The sequence below is a fragment of the Globicephala melas genome, chromosome 3, assembly GCF_963455315.2.
Source record: "Globicephala melas chromosome 3, mGloMel1.2, whole genome shotgun sequence".
In the NCBI taxonomy this organism is placed as follows: Eukaryota; Metazoa; Chordata; class Mammalia; order Artiodactyla; family Delphinidae; genus Globicephala; species Globicephala melas.
In genome coordinates this window covers 159,313,206-159,324,417 of record NC_083316.1, presented here as the reverse complement: position 1 = coordinate 159,324,417, position 11,212 = coordinate 159,313,206, and the positions used below count along the sequence as shown (strand labels likewise).

Sequence of the window (11,212 nt, the reverse complement as noted above, 5' to 3'; positions counted from 1 at the left end):
ATAAAGAAGTTCAGTGAAAAGGATGGTTTGTTGCTGGACTTGGGCAATGGGGATCCTTGTGGGGGTGTGAGCTGGGGAGGAATGTGCTTAGGGCTGGGGGATAAAGACCCCTGGGGGCCACAATGGGAGCCTCAGGGCAGGCTGGGGGAGGAGGGACAGGAGGATGGGGCCCTCGAGGACAGAAGCCCTCCCCCCAGCCCCAGCTGCTGGCCTTGGCACTGTCCTGTGGAACTGATTACAGGCTCTTGGTGGGTGGAGGGAACAGGCTGCTCTAGTGGGGGCCAGAGAGCAAGGCCTGGTTGGGAGGGTTAGGCTGTGGGGAGGGGTCCAACATTAGTGGGGGCCAAACCAGTCCCTCGTTTGCTCAGCACTGCTGGAAAGATTTGGAGAGTGACAGAGACAGAGAGAGAAAGGCCAAGAGAGACTCAAGAGAGAGACAGAGGGAGCAGGGGAGAGACAGAGACAGAGATCTCTGTGCCTACTGTCGTAGCCTGCTTTGGTGAAAAGGGGGAGGGGCTGCAAGGCAGGGTTTTCAGCTCAGGGTCTCACCCGCGTTGGGTTGAGTAACCTCCCTCTCTGCCAGTTTCCCTCCTTGGTAAAACTGGCATCCAGACTGGCACCTGGTAGAGGCCTTCCATCCCCTGCCCAACCCAAGGAGACCCTGGTGTGGGAGAGGCAGAAACGACCAAGACTCGCAGTCCCAGGGCCCATCCTCTTGTGACCTTGGGCAAGTGTGGGGGTCCCCTCTCTGAGCCTCAGTTTCCTTATTTGTCCACTAATAAGGACAACAAGGTTCTGAATGGCCCTGGTCTCAGTTGGTTGGATGCCCACTGCCACCATCCCATGGAATTATTATTTCTCAGTTTATCTATTTCTCCTCTTTAAAATGGTTAAAAAATAAAGACTCCTCAACCAGTGGTCCCCCTGGGAGAGATACGCCCAAGGCCCTGGCCCAGGGAGAGAGACCATGGCTGTTTTGTATGGATCTCGGCCTATCAATAATCAATGTTGGGCTTCCCTGGTGGCACAGTGGTTAAGAATCCACCGGCCAGTGCAGGGGACACGGGTTCGAGCCCTGGTCCGGGAAGATCCCACATGCCGCGGAGCAACTAAGCCCGTGCACCACAACTACTGAGCCTGCGCTCTAGAGCCCGCACGCCACAACTACTGAGCCCGTGCGCCACAGCTACTGAGCCTGCCCTCTACAGCTCGCGAGCCACAACTACTGAGTCCATGCGCCACAACTACTGAAGCCCGCGCGCCTAGAGCCCGTGTTCTGCAACAAGAGAAGCCACTGCAGTGAGAAGCTCGCGCACCGCAATGAAGAGAAAGCTGCCGCTCACCGCAACTAGAGAAAGCCCGCGCGCAGCAATGGAGACCCAATGCAGCCAAAAAATAAAATTAAATTTAAAAATTAATTAATTAAAAAAAAATCAATGTTGTGGCTGGACCGGCCCTTGAGTTCTTATTATGACTGAAAGATGCCATTCAGCAACAACCATCAGGAAACTTTGAGAAAATAAAGGTTTATTACTTATAAATTACACAGCACACCTGGAAATTACACAGCACTCCCGGGGCCACAGAACAAGGTCCTGGGTAGAGAGAGCAGTGTGGATCTGGGGTCCTGCTTTCCCTGGGGTCAAGGGTGGGAGCCTAAGAGTTCGTGGGCTCACTCTTTATTGGCGAATTTAACATAGGTTGGAATTTAAAGCATAAGAAGAGAAAACAAAACAAGCAACCAAGTGGCCCAAGTGGTCAGTGACTGCAATCAGCTGAGATGTGTAAAACAAAGGTGCCTCAGCGGGAGGAGGTGGCCTGGCCCTTTACCTAGTCACATTTATTGGGGAGCCATCTATGAAACCAATGCCTCCGCAATCAAACGTTGTCAGGCACTCATATCATAAAAAAAAGGAAACCCAACTATCAGGGGCTCCAGTATGCTTGCCCTGACCCTGCCCTTGACCTTCTCCCTGGACCATCCTGCAGGAATGCTCTTTCCCCCTCCAAGGCTCCCAGCTGGGGCGGGCCAGCGCCTATAAGGGGGATCCCCGCTGGGGCCCGGTGCCTCCCGCAGCCATGGACCCCCGTCGGCTCACCTGGGCGCTGGTGCTGCTGGGCCCGGCCTTGGCGCTCGCCCTAGGCCCTGCCCTCGCCCAGGAATCACCCGAGAAGCTGTGCGGCCACCACATCGTGCGCGCGCTGGTGCGGCTGTGCGGGGGCCCGCGCTGGTCCTCCGAGGATGGGCGACCTGTAGCCGGCGGCGACCGTGAGCAGGGGCGGGCGAGGACTGTGCTGTGAGGTCTCTGGGGCCGGGCGTGGGGCAGGTGCATGCAGACGGGTTTGCATGCATGTTCTGGGGTCCACCTGCCGGCTGCGCGGGTGTGTGCAAGTCCACGGGGGATGCGCCCCCGCCAGGAGCGGGAATCAGTGCGCGGCGAGCGACATGAGCGAGTCTGAACAAGTGCGTAGCCAGATCAGATCCTGTCTTTATTTACAGTTTCAATATTTTGATCTTCAGGAATTTCTGCATGCCTTTTAATTTTAAAATATTCCGTGACAGTATGTTTGATCTTGGTTGTTGAGGGTTTTGGGCGCCCCCTTAAAATCGTGGGCTCCAGGCCCCAGCCTGGCTCTCTTCGCCCTAGTCCCGGCCCTGGTGCAGGGAGTATCAAACAGCTTTGTGTACAACGTCTGTCACATGCGTGTGTGTCCTGTGTGTGTGACACGGGTACAGATGGGTGTGCAGAGGTGCGCAGGGAAGTGGGAGGGGCTAGGAGGCTGTGCGCCTGCATCTGTGTGTACATGTATACGTCGTATGTCACCCCTTCTGTCATCTGCTCTGTGAAGTGTCTGTGCCTTCTTACCATAGGTGACACGTGGGAGTGCGCATAGCTGGGGACTTAGGCGTGGTGTGGGTCGAGACTGCACACATCCGGATGGGGGATTCAATCTGTGCCTGGTATACACTGGGCACTCGATAAATGTTCACTTTCTGTTTCTGTGCATGATGAGTGGAGGCTGTGTGTGCAGTGTGAGTGGGGTCCTCTGGGGTCCCCCCTCTATGCTGAATTCCTCCCTGTCCCCAGGTGAGCTGCTACAGTGGCTGGAAGGACAACATCTCCTCCATGGGCTGATGGCTAGTGAGGACCCCGTGCTGGTACTCGCCCCACAGCCCCTGCCCCAGGCCTCTCGCCATCACCACCACCGCCGCCACCGGGCAGCTGCCACCAACCCTGTCCGTCACTGCTGCCTCAGTGGCTGCACCCGGCAAGACCTGCTGACCCTCTGTCCCCACTGAACCCTCCTGGGGTGTGGCCTTGGGGAAGCCCGAGACCCACAGGGGTCCAGTCTGGTGAACTCCTAATGCCACACAGCACCATGAAGCCCCATGTCTGGGGGGGACTTTGTTGATTACCTCCTAGGACAAGGCGCTCACCACCGCACCGAGGCCACCTGTCCTCTGGGGGGCCAACTGAGGAAAACACCAGATCCCAAACTTGGCTTGGAGGATCCTTGGTTTCGTGGAGATGCCAGACACCTGTTCTCAAATGTTCTCACCTCAGAGGAGCCCCAGTTACCCCGCTCCCTGCATTTGACACCCCTCTTGCTGTCTTATCAATAGTAAATAAATAAGATGCCTACAGAATCTGAAGAAACTTTTTGCATTTTCTCAAGAAAAAGGCACAAGCCTGGGTCAGCCTTTGTGTGGAATTGTCCTCTGGCAGCCATGGACCCACCAACACTTCCAGAAACTTAATAACAATTGGAGAATCATCACAATAAAAAGCGAGGAAACTGAGGCCAAGGGAGCTGGCTGTTTGCCAAGGTCAGACAGGGAGGGAATGGTCAAGTTCAGGATTCGAATCCAGGTCTCTGTCATGGCTCATGGGGGGCCTTAACCTCACTGAACGTCCAACACAACACGTGAATGGCTGAATGAGTCACAGTGGATTTTTTTTTTTTTTTTTTTTTGGTGGTGCTGTGGGGCTTGTGGAACCGTAGTTCCCCGACCGGGGATTGAACCCGTGCCACCTGCAATGGAAGCGTGGAGTCCTAACCACTGGACTGCCGGGGAATTCCCCTCACAGTGGCTATTTAGTGATCCAACTCTCACCATTCTTTTCACTTGCATCCTCCTTTCATCCTGAGATAGGAACTGTATTTGACCCTCTTGAAAAAAATGCTCGGGCATTTGACTATGTGATCTGTTCACATGTGTGTTAGTTTCCTAAGGCTGCTGGAACAGCCACAGACTGGGTGACTTAAAACAGTAGAAACTTATTCCCTCCCAGTTTTAGAGGTCAGAAGTCAGAAATCAAGGTGTTGGCAGGGTTGATTCTTTTTGAAGGGCTCTGAGGAAGATTCTGTCCCCCTGCCTCTCTCAACTCGAGGGGCTACTGGCAATTCTTGGCTTGTAGGTGCGTCACTCCAAGCTCTGCCCCCATTTTCACATCGTCTCCTTTTCCATGTCTTTCTGTGTGTTCATTTCTGTCTCTTCTAAAAGCACTCTCATTGGATTCAGAGCCCACCCTAATCCAGGATGATCCTAGCTTCATCCTTACCTTAATTACATCTGCAAAGACTCTATTTCCAAATAAGGCCATATTCTGAAGTGCCAGGTGGATGGGAACTTTTGTGAGATGCTATTCAACCCGGTGCAGCAGGGGAGTAGCACTCTTTCCTGAGGGCAATGGGGAGACATAGAAGGTGTTAGAGCAGGGGCAGGATGAGATCACATCTACCTGGTAGAAACCCCTGCAGCCCCTGCTTCATCCAGGCCTGCCTCCTCTGGCTTGGAGGCTGCCTCAGCCTCCACCTTCCCTTTCAACAGTCTCCATGGCAGCTGCAGGGTTTCTTAAAACTTAAAAATCAATCATGTCGGGGCTCCCCTGGTGGCTCAGTGGTTAAGAATCCGCCTGCCAATGCAGGGGACATGGGTTTGAGCCCTGGTCCGGGAAGATCCCACATGCTGTGGAGCAACAAAGCCGGTGCACCACACCTACTGAGCTCGCGTGCCACAACTACTGAAGCCCGTGCGCCTAGAGCCCATGCTCTGCAGCAAGAGAAGCCACCACTATGAGAAGTCCGTGCACCACAACCAAGAGTAGCCCCTGCTCACCGCAACTAAAGAAAGCCCGTGTGCAGCAAAGAAGACCCAACGCAGCCATAAATAAATAAATAAATAAAATTAATCATGTCATTTCCTTGCTCCAAAGATGCCGTAACCCTCAAAACAACACCCTCTCTCCTCACCCAAACCCACAAGTCCCCATGTGACTAGTCCCTGTGATCTCCTGTCCCCTCTCCCTCCATCTCCTCCTTACCCACCTCCAGTCACAGCTTCCTGGCTGCAATTTAAATGCTCTCAGATCGGCTCACCTCAGGGCCTTTGCATACGCTGTATCCTCTGCCTGGAACATCCTCCTCCCAATTCTTCCCAAGGCCATAACCTCCTCCTTCAGGCCCCATCTCTGCAGTCCCAACCCCGACTTCCTTCCTGGCTAGCGCCCGTCCCCAACACCGTGTGTCCAATTACCTCATTTTAATTCTCCTCAAAGTTCTTACCACTTCTGGTAACTTCCTGTTTCACTGTTCACAGGTTTGTGTCCTCACTATCAGGTGGGTCAGTGCCCACTGACCTTTCCCATGGGGCTGGGAGGAGGAGTACAGGGCAAGGTGTGTAGCACACAGTAGGTGCACAATAAATACTTAAAGAGGGGACACAAGGGTGGGACAGAGGACAGTAGATCTGTAGTCCCAGTGAGAGGAGGTGAGCCCGGGGAAGAGAGGGGAGGCTGTGTGGTGGCGGGGCGGGATTCAGAAGGAGCCTTGCCAGAAGCAGGTGGGTCCAGCATCCCATGCAGCTAGGAGCAGTATCACCGCTGTGCCTCTCTCTCCGGAGCCTGCCATCAAGCTGGCAGTGAGAATCAGTCTGCAGGGGGGAATGTAAACTGAGGGCAATAGGGAGCCATGGAGGGTGTGGGGGGGGGGCAGGGGAGGATGATGTGAGATCTGCCTGAGAGAAGCTTCCATAGCCTCTACTTCATCCTTGCCCTGTTTTACTGGTGTATATTTTCTTCTGGAAGTGAGATTTTAAGGATGAATGCAGACTGATCTGAGTTAAAACTTGTAAATCACTTAAAAAAACAAAAAAAAAGACCTCTAAGTCTTTGCAAAACATTTTATTCCCTGAGGACCTGGTCTCCAGTCCTCACTCTGCTGTGTGAAGCCCCCTTTGCCACTGCCCCAATCCCTGTGAAGCCTGTCTCAGACACCTGTCCGAGGGTGGCAGGGCTGGGGGGGGTCACCAGTTCACTTGGATCTCCCCAGTCTGAGAGACACACAGGGGCGGGGGCCAGTCCTGGGTCCCGAGAACTTAGGGTTTCCCAAGGACCTGAATATCGCCCTTCTCTGGGCACTAAGGTGTGTGTGCTGGCCTTGGGCCCAGGGAAGACCCCTCTTGCCCCAATACTCTCTCCTGTATTGTTGGGGAGCACCAGTGTGGGGCTGGGTCCTGTCAGGGACTCCAGAAACTCTGAGCTCCCATAGCCTGAGACAGATAGCTCCCTCCCTCCTCTGCCCAATGTTTCCACCATTAGAGCGCTTGAAGCCACGAGCAGGGAGGGGGCGGTCCCATTCCCAGGCTCTCTGGCCCCTCCCACCATCTGAGGGGTCCAAGATCCAGGGAGGGGTGGAGAAAAGAAACCCTCTTCCCAGCTGAAAAATCCTTCTTGCTTCGGCTGCATGTGGACCCAGGTGTCCTCAATTGGCCTTGAACCATTGCAGGAATTCACCCACCGTCGCAGGTTCACAACCAAGGAGAGGCTGGTCACTGCTTAGGCTTCAGCCCATGATCAAGGTCAGGGCTAGGAAGTGGGACATGGAAAAGGGATGGATGCAGCAGCAGCAGCTGGGGCCCTAGCAGAAGTGCTTCTGCCATTAGCTGATATGGAAAGAGATGGTCCTTCCAGCTGAGAGTCTAGGGAGGATGATGGAACACGGTCTAGGCAGTACTAGGTGAGTTTTGAAGGATGTGTAGGAATTCACCAGCCAGACTCATCCAACCTCCCTGGTACTCTCCTAGGTCCTTCCCACTTAGGAGGACAAAGGTCTCAGCTTCCGGGGAGGAAGCTGCTGACCTTTCTATGGGGATGGAGACAGTAGCCTCGAGGCTGGGGGCCCTGACTCCACCTCTGTGTAGATCTGTGTCCACTTGTCACAGGTGAGGTTGGGCTGGTTCAGCACGTCCCACATGAGCAGCATCTCGTAGGGCAGGAAGCGGTGCACCAGCGGCAGCTCTCGGTAGAAGCAGGGGTCGAAGGAGGACAGGTGGCTGGAGGGGGCCTGAATACCGGCCGTGAGGATACCACTGTGTGAGGCCCTCCTGCTTTTGGCACATGCCCAGGAAGACATCATCAATGGGGAAGAAGTCCAGGGCGGGGGTGTGTGGCACAGGGTGGTGGCTGTGAAGCGGGACAGTAGGAAGCCACCACCCCTGCAGTAGGGCGGGTAGTGTTCTTCCTCTGTCACCACCTTCGGCACATAGTACTTGCTCCAGGGAAGGCGGACGGGGCACACACTGTGAGTCAACTGCCCCACAGAGAGGTGGTGGTCAGGGTTGTTGCCCTGAAGGTAGGTGACCACGTTGTCTGGGTGGGCAAAGACGTCATCATCTCAGTTGAGCATAAAACTGGCATGTGCACCTTGTCTTCTGCCACTGTAGGAAGAGCACCTGCAAGGGGGGGGTCGACAGGGCACACGGGCTTGATGCCTGGGGCCATCAGCTTTGGGTCCCTGTCGGCCACCCCAGCCCAGTGAGGCCAGGCAAGGATGTATTTTCCAGTCAGGCTATTCTGGGTTAAAGGACTCACTCTGTGGTCCTTTGCAACCAACTACCCCTCTCTGTGCCTCAGTTTCCAACTTTCCAGATAGGACACATCATGGGAACTGCCTCCAGGAGTGTTGGGGATCTACAGAGATGATGCTCCATAAAGCACCAAGAAGTGCTTGAAAATTGTCACATTTACATTTATTGCTATTCCTTCTGACTCTGCCTTGCCAAGCACTACCATTAAATAATTACTTGTATGATTGTTATATAACATCTACCTCCCCCACCAGACTCTGGGGTCCCCCTGGGTGGGAGCTGTGTCTCTCCTATGTGCCATCTCTTCGGCACCCATTATGGGGTCAATACTTTGTAGGCACTGGATTCATGTTTGTCAGGTTGATGTTTATCACATGCTTTTGTGCTCTGCATTAAGAATGTGGCATGTGGGCTTCCCTGGTGGCACCGTGGTTGAGAGTCCGCCTGCCGATTCAGGGGACACAGGTTCGTGCCCCGGTCTGGGAAGATCCCACATGCCACTGAGCGGCTGGGCCCGTGAGCCATGGCTGCTGAGCCTGCGCGTCCGGAGCCTGTGCTCTGCAACGGGAGAGGCCACAACAGTGAGAGGCGTATGGCAAAAAAAACCAAAACAAAACCAAAAAAACCCAAAGAACGTGGCATGTTAAGAGGTTCTGGGCCCTCTACCCACCTCGGCTTCAGTTACCTCCATAACTTTGGCTGCATGCTAGGCACTGTACTCAGTGCCTGCTCTACCTTGAATCCTTCATACAGTTTTAAGAGGCAGGTGTGGTCTTCAGTCCCATTTACAGATGAGGAAATAGAGGCTCTCCAGAGAAAGTGCCTTGAGCAAGGTCATACAACAGAGAAGGTCTGTTGTTCAAAGTCTTGAACCCAGACCTGTCTGTACTTACTATGAGCAGGAACCTGCACTGGGCCCCTTTCAACTTGTGTCTCTACTCAGCTTACTCCATCCCCACTCTCCACATCCTGGGTAGGTCCTTGGAGCCTTCAATTCCTCCTCTGAGCATGGGCAGGTTTCTGTCTACCTCTCATGGTTTCTTTTCCATCAGAAAGGTCTTTGTTGAGTATCTTCCACACAGACCTGGGCCTCATGGGGAGACAGAACCAGAACAAAGAAATAAGATGTGTTCTGTCCAGCTCTCCCCATGCACCATTGCCAGTGTTATCTGAGCACCTGGCACTGGTCCAGGTGCCTTATGAATATCATCTCATGTAATCCTCACAGCAGCCCTCAGAGGTGGGTGAGTTCACTTAATATCCCGTTTCCCTGATGAGCAAACTGACGCCCAGAGAGGTGAATGATCATCCATGGCAAACAGCAGATAAGCAGCAGAGTCTGGATTTGAGCCCAGGTCATCAAGGCTTGGAAAGCCAGGCTTGTAAGTCCTTCCTCCCTGCCTCCCTTGGACAAAGAAGACTTCGGATCACCATGAGGACAGGGGCGAGGTTGGGGCGAGGTTGATGGGAGTTTCTGGTCCCCAGAGCTCCTCAGAGGAGGTGGTAGCAACTTTGGACAGGAAGGAGAGGTGGCCCCAATCACGTGACACCCTCCCTCCCCCAGCCCACCTGTTTGAGCGTGAGGTTGAAGAATGAGTCGTAGAAATCCCACTGCAGGATGTCACCGTGCATCCGCGCCTCCATGGCCTACAGCCGGTTGACCTTGCGCGTCTCCGGCGGGTTGGGGTCCGTGCCCACGAGGAAGAGGCGGCGCAGCTGGACGCCGTGCACCTGGTGCTCACGGCCCCACCTGAGCCACACCAGCTCCCGGTGCTCGTAATTGCTGGGCGAGGACTTGATCACCAGCAGCAGAAAGACTGGCTGCACGCACTTGTCAGGCGGCACGTCCTGGAGCAGCACGACATCGCGGCAGTGTTTGTACAGCAGGAAGTTGCGGATATGCTGCGGCTGCCTGGCGAAGTCCGGCAGGGCGGCCATGGAGGAGTTGGCCAGGCAGGGGGTGGGCAGTGGGCGGGAGGGTGGCGAGGGCCAGACCAGAGCCACGGGGGTGCCCGGTGGCTCCTTCAGGCCTGGGCAGGTGGGTGGTGACCTGCAGATTGAAGAGAAGGAGGAGGGTGAAGGTGCCCAGAGCCACAGCCAGGCCCAACTCTGTCCGCAGGTGCCGAGAACACCTCATTCTGGTCCGCCTGAGTTTGGGATTGGTCCGAAGAGACCCCTGGGCAGCTCCTGCAGACAATAACACTCACTGAAGATGCCTGAAGATGCCAGATGGGCCAAGCACTTTTCCAGAGCTACCTGTGGACCTCAACACCTGGTTGCAGCCCTACGGTTGCTCAAGTTGGAAAAATACTGAAATTCACCCCCAGAGATTCCCCCGGCTCCCACCTCCTCCAGTACCCCATGTTGGCTCTGACTGTTGCCCAGGTCCCACCGGGGATCAATAGTTACAGAGAAAACAGGCATGGAGATGCCAAGGTGAGCCTCCCAGATTCAGTGTGCCCAGAATCCCACCCCCCCATCCAAGCTGGTCCTCTTTATGTCCCTCTCTCAGAGATGGCCCAGGAGCCTCCCCGAGAGAGGCAGAGAACTCCCTTTTTAGCAGTTGAGAGCTGCTGGGATCCTTCCTGCTTCCCTTTTCACTTGCTCCTCCAGGAAGCTCTGAGCTTCTGGGATTCTGATATAACCGTCACTCATTCGTCTTGACTATTTTTAATGGTCCTGTGAGCTGAGCGTGGGCCCTGGCTCTTCACAGAACCCTCAGGCCCAGCATGTCTCAAACAAAGCTATCTTCCTTGGCAAACTCCTCTTCCTCCTTTAAAATCCATCTCAAATGATCCATTCTCTGGGTAGTCCTCTTGGACCTCTCAGGAAGAGTCCTGGTCTCCTATTTAGCCCTGTCTCCCTCTCTGGCTAAGTCATTGAAACAGCAGGGAAGGGGGCAGGGCACAACCTTTGAAAGAATGACATAGCCCGCAGACATGACATAAACTGACTAGAACCAGATGGCTCCAGGATGGCAGACAAGTCAACTTCCACTAGACCTTGAGCCTCAGTATACACTCACTGTTAACACATCAGCAAGCTAAATGACACTATAGGCACCGTGACAGTTCCAAGACCTACCATAAGGATCAAAAAGTGGGCGGTGGCCCAATTCTTGGAAATCCCCGCCCTTTCCTCTAATAGCTGAATAATACTCCCACTCATTAGCCTATAAAATTACCCACCCCTATAAAAACTGATAACCCCATACCCTGGTGCCTTTCTCACCTGATATGGTGTGTGATCTCAGTAGGAAGACTGTGGGTTTTGGCCGGGTTCGAGTCCAAGTGTCAGTCTGGGTTTAGACTGGGTTCGAGTCCCAGCACGTGGTTTCAAGTC

The 11,212-nt window shown here is 54.4% G+C and overlaps 2 protein-coding genes across 2 annotated transcripts; one reads left to right on the top strand and one right to left on the bottom strand.

Moving 5' to 3' along the window:
* The first annotated feature begins 2,057 nt into the window (after nt 1-2,057).
* On the top strand, nt 2,058-3,854 carry INSL3 (insulin like 3). The gene is made up of 2 exons (XM_030880165.2): nt 2,058-2,269; nt 3,090-3,854. Exons 1-2 carry the CDS (start codon nt 2,080-2,082, stop codon nt 3,299-3,301), a joined length of 402 nt encoding a protein of 133 aa, XP_030736025.2. The 5' UTR covers nt 2,058-2,079; the 3' UTR covers nt 3,302-3,854.
* Nucleotides 3,855-6,194: 2,340 nt separating this feature from the next.
* Nucleotides 6,195-10,007, bottom strand: B3GNT3 (UDP-GlcNAc:betaGal beta-1,3-N-acetylglucosaminyltransferase 3). The gene is given in 6 exon segments (XM_030880164.2): nt 6,195-7,381; nt 7,383-7,449; nt 7,452-7,699; nt 7,701-7,735; nt 9,440-9,931; nt 9,933-10,007. Coding segments are annotated over 6 exon segments (1,152 nt in total). The 3' UTR covers nt 6,195-7,146.
* Between the last annotated feature and the right edge of the window lie 1,205 nt (nt 10,008-11,212).

Excerpts from the sequence above, each read along its gene's own strand:
- INSL3 (XM_030880165.2), top strand. The coding sequence starts at position 2,080 with ATGGACCCCCGTCGGCTCACCTGGGCGCTGGTGCTGCTGGGCCCGGCC. Across the intron at positions 2,270-3,089 it reads ACCTGTAGCCGGCGGCGACC|GTGAGCTGCTACAGTGGCTG; the intron begins GTGAGCAGGGGC and ends CCCTGTCCCCAG.